The sequence below is a fragment of the Tamandua tetradactyla genome, chromosome 10 (genome assembly GCF_023851605.1).
Source record: "Tamandua tetradactyla isolate mTamTet1 chromosome 10, mTamTet1.pri, whole genome shotgun sequence".
Lineage (NCBI taxonomy): Eukaryota > Metazoa > Chordata > Mammalia > Pilosa > Myrmecophagidae > Tamandua > Tamandua tetradactyla.
In genome coordinates, this window is record NC_135336.1 from 96,570,906 (window position 1) to 96,587,797 (window position 16,892).

Genomic DNA, 16,892 nt, shown 5'->3' on the forward strand with positions numbered 1-16,892 from the left:
AACAGAAGAGGTTCTCTGGGAGTGACTCTTAGGCATAATTATAAGAAGGCTTAGCTTCTCCTTCTGTTTGGGGTATCTTGTCTTGGGGTGGTCTGGTTTGTCTGGGATGAGAGCTTTATCCACTGTAATTACAGTTTTTGCTGTGTGCCCCCAGCCATAGGAGAACCAACCTTATTCCAGCAGTCCCTTAGCAACCAGCTGAATGTTCATGAACTGGGGCCCCAGAGAAAGACAACTCCTGACTTGTCAAGTTCTCCCCAGGGCCCATAGGAGGCTAAGCATGCTCCCTGGTTTCCCCTTGCCCCTTTGGCTTCAGGCCACAAATACAGCCATAGTGTTTGCAAAAGTGTTTCTTCCTTCCTGTCACTGCCCACCAGGTTAGCCTTTCTGATTCCCTGATCTAAACAGACTGGCCAAGGATGGCCTTGGAGAACTCCTGAGAGGTCAGGACCTTTTGAGGGGACCCTCTGGCACTGAGGTCCGGTGCATATCCTCCTTCTAAATCAGTAACTCTTGGGGTCTTCTAAAGCAGCTCTTAATGGGACCAGTCACCAAAGGCCCCAGGTGGGTTCCATCTTGTTACTTGGAGCTGCCCACAGCCCTTTTTTCCCCCTCCCTCCCTCCTGGGTGAGAAGGGAAGGAGGGGAACCCACCCTTCAGGACTGTTCCTTTGAGCAGGAGTGGCAGCCAAGGAAGCAGGCCCAGGGGCACCCATGATTTCCTTTACTGCTTTTTCCCCTCATCAGACAATCCCCTTAAAGAGCCCCAGTGGCTAGCTGTCCCTGAAAAAAACCACTTCTTTTGCTCCCTCAGTCGTTCTGAGGGTGTGTTAGAGGAAAATCTTCCCAATGGTAAGAAGACTTCAGAGGCCGGAAGAAGAGAGAACACCACACCCAGGACCCTGTTTCTGCTCATTTCACTCGCTGTTGTTTTTGTTGACATCAAAGTAACTCTGGAATGTGTCTTTCCCTCCACAGACTTGGTCGTCATTGCCTTCTGGGTGGGCCTGGCTGCCTTCGTGGTGCTTCTGTTCCTCATCTTGCTGTACATGTCCTGGTCAGGCTCCCCACAGGGGAGGTAAGGAAGGTGCGGTGCCGGGTGCAGGTGACTCAATACAAAGGGCTATTAGTCATGTAAAAGAATGAAGCACTGACACATACTACAACATGGATGAACCTCGAAAACATGACGCTAAGTAGGAGCCCATCATGAAAGACCACATTTCTTATGGTCCCACTTATAAGAAATGTCCAGAATAGGTGAATCTATAGAGATAGGAAGTAGACTAGTGGCAGCAAGGGGCTGGGAGGGAGACAGGGGAATGGAGAGTGATGGCAGATGGGCAGCAAGTGTCTTTTTGGAAAGATGAAAATGTGCTAACATTAGATTATGATGATGGTTGCACAACTCTTCGAATACACTAAAACCACTGAATTGAACACTTGAAGTGGGCAAAATTTAGGGTATGTGTATGAAATCTTTATAAAGCCATTCAAGAAAAGGAAGCCAAAAATTACCTCATGTACCAGTTAAATCTTGCCAACAAGCTTACCAGGAAAATGAGGCCTTCACCTAAGACATCTGGGGCTGTTACCTCTTATTGAGTGCCTGTTGTGTACCTTAGCAGCTACACTGGGGGTAGAAATTATGAGATCCAAGTGTCAGTGCAGCCTTAGCTCAGTATGTGTTAATTCTCCTGTGCTAATTCTCAATTGGCCTGCAACATCCATTCTCCCTCCAGCCACTGCCACCCTAATGCCCATTCTTACAGAGAGCCCATCACCCCTTTTGCCCCGCCATTAGCTGATGGGACCAGAAGAGGTTACTTGATCAAAAAAGGGCCCTTCCAGAGGCTAGCTGTATTAGTTTGCAAGCTGCCACTACATGATACACTGAATCTGGAACAGCTTTTAAAAGGGGAATTTAATATGTTATAAGTTTATAGTTCTAAGCCTATAAAAATGCTCAAACTAAGGCATCCAGGAAAAGATACCTTAATTCAAGGAAGGTTGATGGGTCAGGAACATTGCTGTCAACTTGGCAGTCCCATGGCTGGCATGTTGGTTCCCTCCTCCTGGGCTTCATTGCTTTCAGCCTCTGTTCCTGTGGGGGTTCCTCACTTTGCTTCTCCAGGGCTGGCTTTAACCTCTTGGCTTCCTTTGGCTCTCTCCAAGTTCTGGCTTGCTTAACATCTCACAGTGATGTCTGCTTGGCTCCAATCATCTCCAAACATCCATGTCTCTGTTCTCTGAAGCAATAACCTCCAATCGTATACATTTGCTCTGTTGGCACTGAGGCTTCTGTCCTTTCTCTCTCCAAAATGTTTCCTCTCTTGATCCCACTAAACTAATCAAGACCCACCCGGAGAGGGTGGAATCACATTACCATTTAAACAAAAGGTCACAGCCACAATTGGGAGTGCCACGTCCTCATGGAGATAATCAAATAAAAATTCACAACATACATCATTGAATCAGGATTAACTGAAAAGCCCCTCCACAAGATTGAATCAGCATTAAAACAAGTCTTTTCTGGGCTACATGATATTTTCATACGGGCACACTGGCCAATGCCTTGATGTACATGGCCCGGCCGAAGAGCTGGGGACAAGCAGATTACAGTCTTTGGAATGCGGAATCACGAAAATAAGACGTGGGTCCAGGAGACTGTGGAAGCTTCTCTGAGTGGTCCAGAAGGAAAGCAGCAACCAGGAGTAAGCACAGAGACCAGAAGAGCTGCTCAAAGAGGCAGAGATGAGGGGCCTCAAGGCTGGCCCCAAGCCCTGATGGGGTCCCAGTGCCAGTTCCCTTGGGGATCCAGTAGATTTGTGAATTTACAGAGCTACCTCGGAGGGACCTCTGCTTCTTCTCCACCCCACCCGCACTGCCTCTGCCTATAGCTCCTCACCCACAGGCCAGAACTCTCCTTGCCATTTCTGGTTTCCTCTAGCAGTCATGGAAGTGTCATCCTTTTCTTGCCGTTTTTAGAACTCACATGGAATTTCCACAGGGATAGCTGGGGGATGAAGGAATTTCCACGTGGAATTTGCCCCCAAGGGATAGCTGGGGGATGAAGGGATGAAATCACCTTTCTGCTCTGCCCTTCTGAGGTAACATGTAGGAAGCCCAGTGCTAGGGACAGTTTCCATGGACAGTCAGCTTCCCTGCTGGTGGAAAGCTCCCAGCTCCCTGCTGAGGGGGCTTGTACTGTCCTCAGGTGCCACCCAGTCTGGCTCCAATTGGTGGCACTGCCCTCCTGGGGTGCAATTTCACAGGGTGCTGCACACCCTGGTGGCCCCATGGCCCGCTGAGGACAGTGCATTCCAGTCATTTGGTCAGAGGCATGGATGGCTCGGTGCCATCAACAGATGCTCCAGGTTAGGGGAGGGTCCCCAGGGAGTCACTCATGTCCTGCTGAGAATAAGAAAAAGAAAAAAGAAATGCAGGGCCACTCCCGGCTGGCATCCTTGGAAGGAGGGCTCTGCTCCCAGGCTCCCTTCTTGGTGGCTCTTTACTCATGTTAGTACTCGAGCCACATTCCAACAGTGTCCCCAACTGAGGCAGCAGGGCCTCCCTGCATCTCCTCCTGATGACAATCTAGGAGGCTAGCATCCTGTTTTACCGATGGAACTGAAGTCCGGCAGGTGGGGTGGAGCTCACACCAGGCAACCGTGTCCACTGCCCCCAGCACCTCCTGGATTGGAAGGATCCATCCAGGGAGGGCAGGTTTCTGTATCAGATACAGGTGGGCTTGAGGTGCAGAGATGGAATGAGCTGCACTCAAGTCCATGGGTAAAGTATACACACCCACACTGCCCTATAAATGAAGTCTCACCCTCATGAGCTGGCAGTGACCCTCCCCACCCTGGGTTCTCTGCTCATGGGGTCTTCCCCATGGACCAGGCAGGCAGGAGTGGGCGACCGGATAGACAGTGAGTGAGGATATGTTCTCCGGCAGGTTCCTTTGACGCTGCCTCCCATTCTGCTCTGTCCACAGGAACCAGCCCCAGCTCCACCAGACATGCTGTGGGGACAGATCCTCAACTCCTGCTCTGGGTCTGGAGACACCCCACGCACCCGAAGGGGCCCCGGGATCTTCCCAGGTAGAGGACCAAGGGAGCAGGGGCAGCTCTGCCCCTGACCAGCGGCTGGAGGGGGGCCCTGCTTCACCCTCCAGGCCCACCTGCTCTGCACTGGGACTTGGCCCACAGGAGGGGCTGCCCCGGCCTCAGCAGACATCAGGGATAAAAGCCTGGGGCCTTCCTGAGGCAGAACCTCTCCATGGTAGTATTGACACCAGGAAATTACACTCAGAGCTGAGCCAACCGGTGAATGAAAACCAACTGGACACACACTTGCCTTTTTCCATGCCCATTTCCATGGAGCTGAAAGCACAGCTAGACCAAGAATAAGGAGACTGGGCAGGCCACGGTGGCTCAGCAGGCAAGAATGCTTGCCTGCCATGCCAGAGGACCCAGGTTTGATTCCCAGTGCCTGCCCATTTAAAAAAAAAAGAATAAGAAGACTAAAAAAAAAATGCACTTATCAAAGTCTTGCAGACACCCTTGTAGCATAGGAAAGTTGTCCTGAGTATTGCTGATTTTATTTAGCAGTTAACGAACCTGCTTATTTATAACTTATGTTTGCTTTGTGAATGGTAGGAAAATAAAATACATATGAATAAAGACTTTCAAAAACTTTGCTAATTTTTACTATGCCACGTTTCCAGTTAAGCGGTTGCTTCTGTAATGTTTCATTGACCCTGAGCTTCACTTGGCAGTCTGTTACTTTTGGGGGGAGAGCCCAGGAAAGGCCTGTGAAGTTCCCCTCCTCCCTCCACTGAGGCCCCTGCTGATCAAGAAGGGCCAGTGTCTCCCCTGTGAGAGCTGGGCCACTCCTCTATCCTCCCCAAAGCCTTTGAAAGACAGAGCCCAAGTAGGACTCTGCCCTGGAGGGGAACGGCCAACACCCACCCCAGCCAAGCCAGGTAGGTGGGGCCTAACCCTAAGAAGGGAAACAGCCTTGAAATGCTGTCACAGCACATCTTAAGCTGGCAGAAAGGGTCGCATTCTGCATATGACTTTATGTGACCCCTGATCTAAGACCCCTGAAGGATCTTGTCCCCAGTTCCCAATTGCCCTGCCCAGGTGGAGGGGACAGCCTCACATTAGGGGACACATCAAACCTTCACCCCCACTGCATGCCAGCTCAGAGCCAGGATGGGCGGGGGGCGGTTATTTTTAAAATAACTGTGTTTCAGTTTGCTAAATCTGCTGGAATGCAATATATCAGAAAATGGGTTGGCATTTGCAATGGTGATTCACCGGCTAGCAAATTTACAGTTCTAAAGCCGCAAAGAATGTCAGTTCAAGGCATCAATAGGAGGATACCTGGACTCTGAAGACAGGCTGCTGGCATCCAGGACACCTCTGTCACATGGGAAGGCACAGGGCCGGCATCTGCTAGTTCTTCTCTCTGGGGTTCTGTTGCTTCCAGCTTCTGGCTATGTGTTTCTCTCTTTTAGCTTCTATCTCTCCAAGCTTCTCTAGGTGTGTCCTTGTCCCTCAGCTTCTCTGGGGCTTTTTCTGTGTGTTGAGCTTCTCTCAACTTCATCTCTTTTAAAGGACTCCGGTAAAAGGCTTAAGACTCACCTTGGGCAAACTCCTCAATTGAAATAACCTAATCAAAGTTCCCATGCACCCACAGGAATGGATTAAAATGACATGGCCTTCTCTGGGATACATACAAGTGGAAACTACCACTTTCTCCCTGTGACCTGGGCACTTAACAATATTTATAGCTTAGTGCTCTCCTGTTATGTCTGCGTGAAGAAGATGTACGATTTCTTCTCCATGGGATGAGACTCTCCTCCCAGACCCCAGGTGACTGAAGATTCTATGAGGTGAGGGCCAGACTCAGGCGGGGTAGGTTTAGAAGACAAGTTTCAGGCTGATGAGCCCGGGAGACAAGGAAGAGGGAGTAAGTGCTTTAAAATGTGCCATTTTACTGAGCTGAATCCCAGCTCTCTACTACTTGTTACCATTTGACACAGTGTATGTCTTACTTGGTTTTGCTGTGTGTCACCCACAAGAGCCTGTGCCCCAGGAGGGAAGGAATTTGGTTTTGTTCACTGCAGAGAGGAAGGGATGTCACACTAACTAGTGGTTCTTGGACACTGAGGGTAGGAAGGCCTGATCACTGGGAGTTTTCATTTCCTGGCTGCTGAAACAAATACACAATGGGTCGCCTTAACAACTGTAATGTATTGGCACGTGATCACAGAGGGTAGAAGGCTTGCTTCCTTCCAGGGTTGAGGTTACTTGACTTTTCCATCACATGGCAGCACCTTTTCCTTTTTCTCCATGTTCTGTATTGACTTTCAGTTTCTTGCTGCAACCTGTGGCTCCACTTGCTAATTCCAGTTTCCTTTGCTCATAAGGACTTCAGCCATATCTGGGCACAAATAACTTCTTCAAGGGTCTATTCACAAATGGGTTCATACCTGCAGCACCAGGGGTTGGGACATGACTATGCCTTTAATGGGGCAGATGATTCAACCCCCAACAGCTGATCTGGGGCACTGGGGGCAGGAAACGCATCAGCAGTGGGCTTCTTAGGCACTGCCTGACAACCGCTCCTTCCTGGGATTGGGGGTGGGGTGTTCAGGTTAACAGGGTCTGACCCTACCCTAGTCAAGCAGGCAAATCCAATTCTCTCCCAGTCACTGAGACTTAAGAGTCCCATGAGATCCAGAGGCCATTATGATACAGCCTCATCATGGAAACCTACCCTTACTGGTCTCCCATAGGCATGGGATTCAGTGACATGTCCCAGGACAGTCTGCTGCCCATCTCCTTTTGTGCATCAGCTATTCAAAGTAGCCCGTAACCAAGGGAATTGCAATATACATGCAATGGAGAGTGTTTTAAGCTTGCAAGCTGTACCAATAATTAGTTGTAAAACATTTCAGAGTTTGGTATGGGTTACAATTTCACAATTTTAGGTTTTCACTTCCAGCCATTCTAAGATAATGGAGACTAAAAGATATATCAATATAATGAGTCAGCAATCGTACTCACTTGTTAGACCCTCTGTTCTCTATAACTCCACCATTACCTTTCATTTGGGCATAGCCTAAAGAGTGGGAGAAAGACCAAGGGTGTACATGACTTTTCTTTTAAATCTTTTTTTTTCGTTTTTATTGCTATATAATTAACATACCATACAATACATAATTTTAAAGTGTACATTTCAGTATTTCTTAGTACATGTTGTGCATTGATCACCACTATCTTATTCCAGAATATTTTATCACCCCCAAAGTACACCGTATTCATGTTAACAGATACTTCCCCTTTCCCCCTGTGCTGGTTTGAAGCTATTATGTACCCCAAAATAGCCATGTCTTTTAATCCTCATTCTGTACTGCTGGGAGGAATCTTTTTAAAAAATACTTTATTGATAAGATTTAACAGACAAACATTCCATACATGGTGTACAATCAGTGGCACACAATATCGTCACATAATTGTGTATTCATCACCATGATCACTTTTTTTTAGCATTTGCATCACTCCAGAAAAAGAAAAAACTCAGATATACCATGCCCCTTACCCGTCTCTCTCACTGACCACTAGTATTTCCTTCCACACAATTTATTTTAAGATTTGTTTCCCCTATTATTGTTTATTTTTTACCTATATGTTTTACTCATTTGTCCATGCCCTAGATAAAGGTTTCTGCATCAGACACAAGGTTTTCACAATCACACAGTCACACTGTAAAAACTGTATCATCATACAATCATCTTTAAGAATCATCTTTAAGAAACAAGGCTACTGGAACACAGCTCTACAGCTTCAGGTACTTGCCTCTAGCCACTGTAATACATCATAATCTGAAAAGGGGATCTCTATATGATGCGTAAGAATAACATCCAGGATAACCTCTCAACTCTGTTTGAAATCTCTCAGCCACTGACGCTTTATTTTTCCTCATTTCTCTCTTCCCCCTTTTGGTCAAGAAGGACATCCCTGGATTTCTGTCCCACATTGCCACGGAGATTTACACCCCTGGAGATGTGTCTCACGTAGAGGGGGGAAAGACAGTGTGTTCACTTGTGATGTCAGTTAGAGAGAAAGGCCACATCTGAGCAACAAAACAGGATCTCTGGGGGTGACGCTTAGAAATAATTTTTTCATTTCTTCCCCCCCCCATTTATTGTATAATATAACATATATACACAACAAAGGAAGAAAAAAGCAATGGTTTTCAAATCACTCTCATACAAGTAGTTACAGGACAGATCCCAGACTTGTCATAGGCTACCATACCATCATCTCAGGTATTTCCTTCCAGCTGCTCCAGAACATAGGAATAAATATTTTTTTTTATCATCACAATAGAATTCTTTCCTTTTTGGTGAAAAGTAACATATATACAAAAAAGTAATAATTTCAATGCACAGCACTACAATTAGTTGTGAACAGATTTCAGAGTTTGGTAGGGGTTACAATTCCCCAATTTTAGGTTTTTACAACTAGCTCCTCTAAGATACTAGAGACTAAAAGAAGTATCAATTTAATGATGCAGCAATCATATACGTTTGTTAAACCCTACCTCTCTGTATAACTTTACCATCACCTTTGATCTTTCTATCCCTCTCTTTAGGGGTATTTGGGCTATGGCCATTCTAACTTTTTCATGCTGGAAGGGTTTGTGAGAAATATGGGGTAGGGAGATGGAACTAGCTGATGTTCTGGAGCAGCTGGGCCCTCTAGGTTTCATGACTTATCTGGTCCTGGGACCCATCTTGAGGTTCTTAGTTTCTGGAAAGTTACCCTAGTGCGTGGAACCTTTGTAGAATCATATATTGTCCTAGGTGTTCTTTGGGATTTAATGGAATGGTTTTGGTTGGGGTTTGGTAAGTTTTGATGAGTAGCAGAGTCTAACTGAAGCGTGCATAAGAGTGACCTTCATGGTAGCCTCTCAACTCTATTTGAATGATCTCAGCCATGAAACTTTATTAGATACACTTCTTTTCCCCCTTTCAGTCAGGATGGACTTGTTGATCCCACGGTGCCAGAGCCAGACTTATCCTTGGAAGTCACCTCTCATGCCACCAAGGAGTCCTTCACCCCCGGGATGTCATCCCACATAGTGGGGAGGGCAATGGTTTCACTTACAGAGCTGGGCTTAGAGAGAGTGAGGTCACATCTGAGCAATGAAATAGGTCCTTCAGAAGTAACCCCTAGGCATACCTATAGGTAGGCTAAGCTTCTCCGCCACCTTCATAAGCTTCGCAAGAGTTAAGCCTCAAGATCAAGGGCTTCGCTTATTGATTTGGGTGCCCCTAACGTTTGACACAGTATCACTGGATTCCCTGTGGTAAAGTTTAATAGCTCCATAATTTTTCTCCCATCCCGCAAGGGACTTTGCCAATACTTTTTGATTATCTGCTTAATATATTCTAGGATGCATCCAGGCTTACATTACACTATACAGGACTAAAGGACCTCTTTCTTATACTGGACTCCCAGTGTTTCAATTGTTCAAAAGAGCTGTCCAGACAGGTTGAGTTACATTATGTGCTACCTGAAATTTAGGTTGCAGACAAAATAAACTTTCTTCCTTTGGTCTCAAAGAGTAGATGTGGTTCTAAAATACAGACGATGTCTTCCTTACCCCTGTGTTCTGAATTACCTTAATCCCAACCCGATCGCCTTTGTCTTTATCTCTAAATACCAGATTATACATATATAAAACAGCCTCTCAAAATCCAGAAGGAATAATTACCACTCCAGACTAGTTTAAGTCTGGTAGAAGAGCTTAAAATCTAGGCCCCCATTTTCTTATAAGCATTTTCTAAAGGAGACCACACAATAATTGTTCTTTTGTTTCTGGCTTATTTTGCCTCACCAAATGTCCCATAGGTTCATTCACATACCTCATGCCTCACGGCTTCGTTCCTTTCCGTAGCAGCACAATATTCGATCAAGTGTATTCACCATCATTCACCAATCTACTTTCTGGTCAGTGCATCCTTCAGCCACCTGCATTCATTAGGCATCATGTATAATGCCCAAAGTCCACAGTCCATCAACATTCTCCATTTTAGATAATTTCATTGTTTCCTAGAGAAAGATAACCAATACATACCCTCACCAAATAGGACATCTAAACCTCTCCTTAACTCTTGTCCCTCCCCCCATTATTTACTCCTGCTGTTGCTATGGTACTGCTGATGTTTTCCTGTTAAACATAGCCCATAGTATGTGAAAGCAGTTTTCCTCCTGTACCCTGAACTTCAAACACTCCTTGTACAAGAAACAAACCTTTGAAATAGTTCTTACAAGAACTAACTTAAATTTCTAGTGTTCATCAGTGGACACATAGGTCTTTACAACCCCTTTCAATCATCTTCACTTGCAATATGATAATATCACATATTAGACCCACTACAGAATTGCCTTCACTTCTATCTATTCTCTTACTCTGGAGTTCAAACTCATTCGGTAACCACTCACCTATCTGTAGCTTCTATGTATGTCTAAGTCCCCTATATTCTGTATTATAAACCTCAGATTTTACCTTTATCATTGCTGTAAAAATGGAGTCCTGCAGCTTCTATCTTTTTGTGTCTGACCTATTTCACTCAGCATCATTTCCTCAAGGTGCATCCATCTTGTTTTGTCTTATTGTTGTGTAATATTCCGTTTTGTTAATCCACTCGTCTGTTGATGGACATTTGGATTGTTTCCATCTTCCGGTGACTGTGAATAACGCTGCTATGAACATCGGTGTGCAAATGTCTGTCTGTGTCACTGCTTTCAGCTCTTCTTGGTATATACCAAGTAGTGCTATTGCTGGGTCAGAGGGCACCTCAATATTTAGTTTGCTAGGAGGGTACTGCTGACTTTCATAGCTACAGAGCTGTGAGTCTCAGGTGTCACATAAGTACCCAAAGATTCTGGGATGGACCATGTTATATATAAACAGCTCAGCATCTCCAAATTTAGAATTAACAGTCACACCTCCTGAATAAGTGACTGCTGTAAGAGCTTACACTCTAGGGCCTTCTGCAATAAGCCCCGACCTGATAACCCATGCTCTCGACTTTAGTTCACTGAATTTCTATCTCATACTTAGTCCAAATGATTGAGGCATGATAATATTTGTCTTTATTCTCCTAACATTTCATTTAACATATAGCTCTTAAGGTTCTAGTTGCATGATTCACAACTTCATTCCTCTTTGTAGCCACTCAGTATTCCTTTGCGTGTATACGCCATACTTCCCCCTTCCATTCCTCAGTCCTTGTACCCTTAGGCCACCTCCATTCACTACCTCCTGAAACACCAGTGTGCAAATGTCCACTCATGTCCCCACACTCAGTTCCTCCAGGATCTGTTGAGCAACAGGGTTTCAGGATCATATGGCAACCCTACAAGTAGCCTCCTATGGAACTACCACACTGCACCCCTCATTTCCCTACCCACAGTGAATAGGTACATCTGTTTACCCACATTTTTTCTAGCACTTGCTTCTCTTTGTTCATTTTTAAGCGGTTTTATTCACATATCATACAATCCAGCCTAAGTGTATATTACTGTGCTACAATCAGGTAGTATTGTGCTATCCATTTCTGAAGTTTTACAATCAGCCCTGTTGCCCAATGTCTATTCTATGTCTATCTCCTTATAACCTGTGTTTTTAACTTCTTCAAGTTCACTCATTAACGTTAGTTCATATTAGTGAGGCCATACAGTATTTGTCCTCTTGTTTCTGGCTGATTTCACAGCATAATGTCGTCAATGTCCATCCACATTGTTACATGCTTCATGACTTTGCCCTGTGTTATAGCGGTGTAACATTCCATCCTATGTATGTATCACAGCTTGTTTAGCTAATCCTCTGTTAATGGACACTTGGACTGTTTCCCTTGCTTGGCACTTATAAATAATGCTGCTATAAACATTGGTGTGCAAATGCCAGTTTCTTTCTTTGCCCTCATGTCCTCTGAAAAGACACCTAGTAATGGGATTCCTGGATCATATGACACTTCTGTACTTAGCTTCCTCAGGAAGCACCAAACTGCTTCTAGAGCATTGTGCCATTTTACATCCCCAACAACAATAAGTTTTCCTCCAGGAATCTGACTGAGACCCACCTAAATGGGCGTGGTCACATCTCCCTGGAAACAGCCTGTTGAAAATGTCCGCCCAACAATAGGTCTTTCCAAACAAGACCGTATTAAAAGAACACAGTTTTCTGGGGTGCAGAACAGTTAAAAAACAGCACACTAACTTTAAGATGAATTCCTATACATTTTTACAAAAACTGATTAGCAAAATATCTAATAGATTTCATTATTTGTTAATAATAAAGGGACTATTTATAAGAATTCTTTTCTTAAAATTTCCAACTTGGGAAACAATTAGTTGATTATTCACATTTAAAGAATCCTTACACAATACTAATAAGTCATAATTGCAGATTCCATAATACTACAGAATACGGAAAATACTATAAGTATTGGTTGACCTCCCATAACCCGAAAGTCCTAGAGACCAAAGCATGAAACGTGGGCCTTCTCTCACTGCATTTATAATCGAGGAATGGGTACAAATGGGGATTCTAGCTGAAGAATTTAAGAACTGTCAGGAAGTAGCATTTGAGCTAATATTTCAAAGTCAGGCACAAGCATGGTGATGCGCTGCAGGTATTTAGACAGAGCGTTAGCAGAGGACTGAGTGTAGGAACTTTTGTCTAGAACATGGTTCCCTATTTCAGGAAGAGCTAACTCATCATGATACAAGTAATTGCTCTTTAAAAAGCATTACACTTCTCATTTATTTATACTAGACAGTACGATGCTATTCTAAATGTACGTTCATACATTTAGAAAAAGAGTTTTTGAGATTGTACTAAAAGAATAGTGCTCTGAGTGTGTTTTTTATGTATCTAAATGGTATTCAACTTTGGCAATTTTGGCCACTAACATTAGAAATTTTGGGCTTTGAAATCTTCTTTAAATGCAAAGCTAGTAAGTCAATCACATTATGGTAAGCAGAATCATCTGCTGCTCTGGTTACGCCAAATGCCTATGGTAATTGAATTGGGCCACTAAAGTATATGTGTGCTGTTGTTTTCTGCAAGAGCTAATGGTATATAAAAATTAAAAAATCAAAATTAGTATTGCTTATCCAGTCAAGTGAGTTACGATCCCCATAGTAGACAGATTCTATAATGAACTGCTAAGCTCATGAAAAACACTTATTGTTAATTTCTTTTAGACATTGTATTTAGTTTCCACTTATATGGCATGTGTGTATATTTGTATGTAAATTCAAAACATCAGTAACTACAAAACATCACAATATATGACTGACATCCACAGAAGTTTAAAATAACACAAACCTCATAAGGTTGCATTTTCCAACTGTTAGTTTACCTGTGTTACAAAGAAAAGAGAAAAACGTCTTTAGCTTTTAAGACATTAGTTGATCATGGCAGATTTATTTTCGGTTTTCAATTGCTTTGCCATATCATATCTGATGGTCTGAAAGATTAAATCATCTCTGCCACTAGTAAAACAGCTGCTCTCTTGTTACAACTACATGAACTAATCTTGGAAATCATTGAGATGATTTCCACAATTATTCCAGCCCATGAGAAACAATAATGCGTTCCACTCACCTCACACCGGTATTTTTTTGTCTTGGAATTCTCTCTTTTCCCCTGAATTATATCAGTACAAGTGAATATCTTGGGAAATCAAGAAAGAAATTGACTTTCATTAAAGGTCTCTTTTTACTCTGGCAAATGCTGATCCCCATTCTCATTTGTTGGCCATCCCTTCCCACCCCACCCCCCCAACACAGAAGGGAAACACATTTTTCTTTTTGTCTTTACAGCTCACTTCTCATGTTATTTTCCCTAACATACCACACACTTTACAATCTTGTAAACCTAAACCTTGAATTTAGGCTTGATGTTTACTATTAGCAGTTAGAAAATTTTATTTATGCAGGAAACTGACGGAAGATATTCAGATTCAGTGCTCTATGTCTCATGCCGCATGAATAATTGTAAGCAGACAGAGAATATAAAATGAAGATTTTAAATGGTGAGGACAGCTATTACGGTTCTTGGTGTAGGAGAGTGACTTAAATCCAACATAAAAGAAATGGAATTAACTGAAAAGATTTAGGCCTTTGTCATGAAACCCCAGTTTTCATTGCATTTTAATTAGTGGCCTGTGTTAAAATACATTATATTTTATATGCCATATGAAATCCATGAAACTGTTACATTAACAAATTCTTGGAAGTCTCTGGTATACTTATAACCTAGCAAAAGAGCCAAGAAGTGCTTTAATTTTCCACTTTATTTTTGCCCTGAGATGCATGTATCCCTAGCAGGTGAGCCCAGCCTCTGTGGAGACGATGGGGTGTTTTGGGGGAGGACAGTGGTCCTGCCTTGAGGTGACAGCTGGGGTGACAAGGACAAAGGGGGCTGCATGACAGGGACAGCTCACAAAGGGTCGCAGAGTATAAATAGGGCTGGGCCGGGGGTGAAGGCTGAGTGGGAAATTCTCTTGCCAGGAGCGCGTCAGTGAACCTGTCAGGAGCCCACTCTCGGTCCTTGTGACTTAAAGCAGATTCGGGTGAGATTCAGAGCACCTGCGACATCCCCTGTGCCAGCAATCCGCTGAGCCCCCCACTCCCCACCCTGCCCTCTGGGAGGCTCTGGGGTCCTGTGGGGTAGAGCCAGTGGAAAGAACATCTGGAGAGCCGCCACCGCACCCCGGTGTGCTGCTGACTCATCGCCCACGAGGCCAAGGGAGACCCAGCGCCCCGCCGTGCCGGTGCTGCCGCTGCCACTCAAGTGTCATCATGAGCGGTCGCGGTGAGGTCCCCTACTACACGGTGAGGAGCGGGCCTGTAGCGGGCCTGTTCAACAAGCCCATGGGCAAGCTGCAGTGCCACCTGTCCGAGGGGGAGTACAATATGTTTAAGTACGCCCCCGTATTTGAGAGCGACTTCATTCAGGTCACCCGGAGAGGGGAGGTGATTGACGTGCACAACCAAATCCAAATTGTGACCGTGGGCATCGTGTGCACCAGCCCCCTCCTGCCCATCCCCGATGTCATGCTGCTGGCCCAACCCGTCACCCGCAGGGGCCAGACCACCCAGGGGAGAGGCCGCCAAGCTGAGAAGACCATGGAGCTCACCAGGCTGCTGCCCTTGAAGCTCATCAGGCTGTCGGTTCACAACCGGGAGAAACAGCAGCTGCGCCTGACGTTCGCCACTGGCCGCTCCTTTTACCTACAGCTGTGCCCCAATCTGGATGCTCAGGAAGACCTATTCATGCAGTGGCAAGAAATCATTTACCTCCTGCGCCCACCTGTGGAGAGTAACAGTGGTACTCATGCCGTTCCAGCCTGGGACGTGATATGCATGCCAGAGCTGGAGGAAGAGGACCAGGCCAGCACATCAGCTGAGTCCCATGGAGAAGGGGATGACATCAGGAGCCTCCGCGTCATCTCTGACATGTCTTGGGCCTCCTCTGCAGGTTTTGCTGGGGGTGAAGGAAGGAACTATAGAGAGCCCAGCAGGCCTGCCATGACCACCCTCAAACCGGCACAGCCTACAGCATCCTGGGCAACAGCAGGGGCGGCAATGAAGGGCAGTGCAGCAGGCGCCGTGGTGAGCGTGATGACATCTACGTCTGCAGGTTCTGTGCAAAATACCGTGACAGGACCAGGAGCTGCTTCCAGGGGCCCAAGAGGAGACAAGAGCCATGTGGCCATGGCAGGTGTCATCAGCGTGCCTGCGAAGAACATCAAGGTGGCCAGTGCTGGGGCGGCAAGCAAGACATCCGAGTGGACCTCCAGCACAGCAGCATTGGCCAGTCTCTCTCCTGAGGGCAGCACGAGCATGGCGATTGCCAGGACATCCACCATCAAGAGCATCATAGAAACAGCTGCAGTCCCAACAGCAGCAGAATCGCCCATCTCCAGCTCAGTGAGCCAAGGCCAGAACACTGCACAGGAGGCAGGCCGACGGGTCTCCCAGGCCAACGCCGCGGCCCGGGAGAAAAGGGAGAGGGAACAGAAGACCAGACACCAAGTTGACCGACAGTCACCAGGCTGGTCCTTCTCTAGCGACAGATCCACCAGGAAAGATAAGCAAGAAGGACATCAGGGCAGTGAGCGCCCTTCCCTTAACCAGGGCATGAGCCGCACGCCCCCTGCAAAGGACTCCAGGTCTTCTGGGAAGTCCAGGACGGGTGGATTCACTGCCAGTTCGGGCTCCACAGAAAAGGGTCCGAGCAGGCTCACGTCATTCCTGAGGCGCCTGAGAGCCAGGTTAACTATATCATCGTCAGCCCACAGAACAGATGTGAGCCTCATCGTGGGGTCAGCTGAGCGTCACCCGGGTGCGAACATCAGTGCCCTGACTTCAGTGACCTCCGGGGAGTATCCCCAGGGAGAGACTATTCCACCTGATATTCAATAAATATCAACATGTCATGCTGTGTTGTGCTGTGTTCTGCTTTAGCCATGTCCTGCAGACTGGTAGCCACCTCGGTGTTTTGTGATGTCATGTGCTGCAGCCACGCCCAGGGAAAGGGAGCTCCCTCTCACTCATGCTCGGCAGAGCTGAAAGTTGGGAGAGCAGGCTGGGATGCTCCATTATGCACCCCCTCCGTGTTACAAAGTTTTGTTCCTTCATAACAAAGCAACGGCAGGACTCATACTCCCTGGATGGTCGGGGAAAGAGGGGTGCAGGAGCATTTGGTACAATTAGAACAGGCAAGACAAGTAATTTCACCCCTAGGTCTGTATCACACAGAGACTGTAACCCGTGTCCTAGGAGACAACTATGA

General features: G+C 45.9%; 1 protein-coding gene and 1 long non-coding RNA gene across 2 annotated transcripts; one reads left to right on the forward strand and one right to left on the reverse strand.

Moving 5' to 3' along the window:
• Positions 1–1,151: 1,151 nt before the first annotated feature.
• On the reverse strand, positions 1,152–7,249 carry LOC143648649 (uncharacterized). Its single transcript, XR_013158697.1, has 3 exons — positions 7,079–7,249; positions 5,390–6,501; positions 1,152–3,413 (listed from the first exon to the last, which is right to left on the reverse strand). It is a non-coding gene; the product is annotated as an uncharacterized LOC143648649 (long non-coding RNA).
• Positions 7,250–14,595: 7,346 nt separating this feature from the next.
• LOC143648650 (Golgi-associated RAB2 interactor protein 4-like) lies at positions 14,596–16,534 on the forward strand. The gene has a single exon (XM_077118920.1). The coding sequence runs from the start codon at positions 14,897–14,899 to the stop codon at positions 16,520–16,522; it is 1,626 nt and encodes a 541-aa protein (XP_076975035.1). The 5' UTR covers positions 14,596–14,896; the 3' UTR covers positions 16,523–16,534.
• The last annotated feature ends 358 nt before the right edge of the window (positions 16,535–16,892 follow it).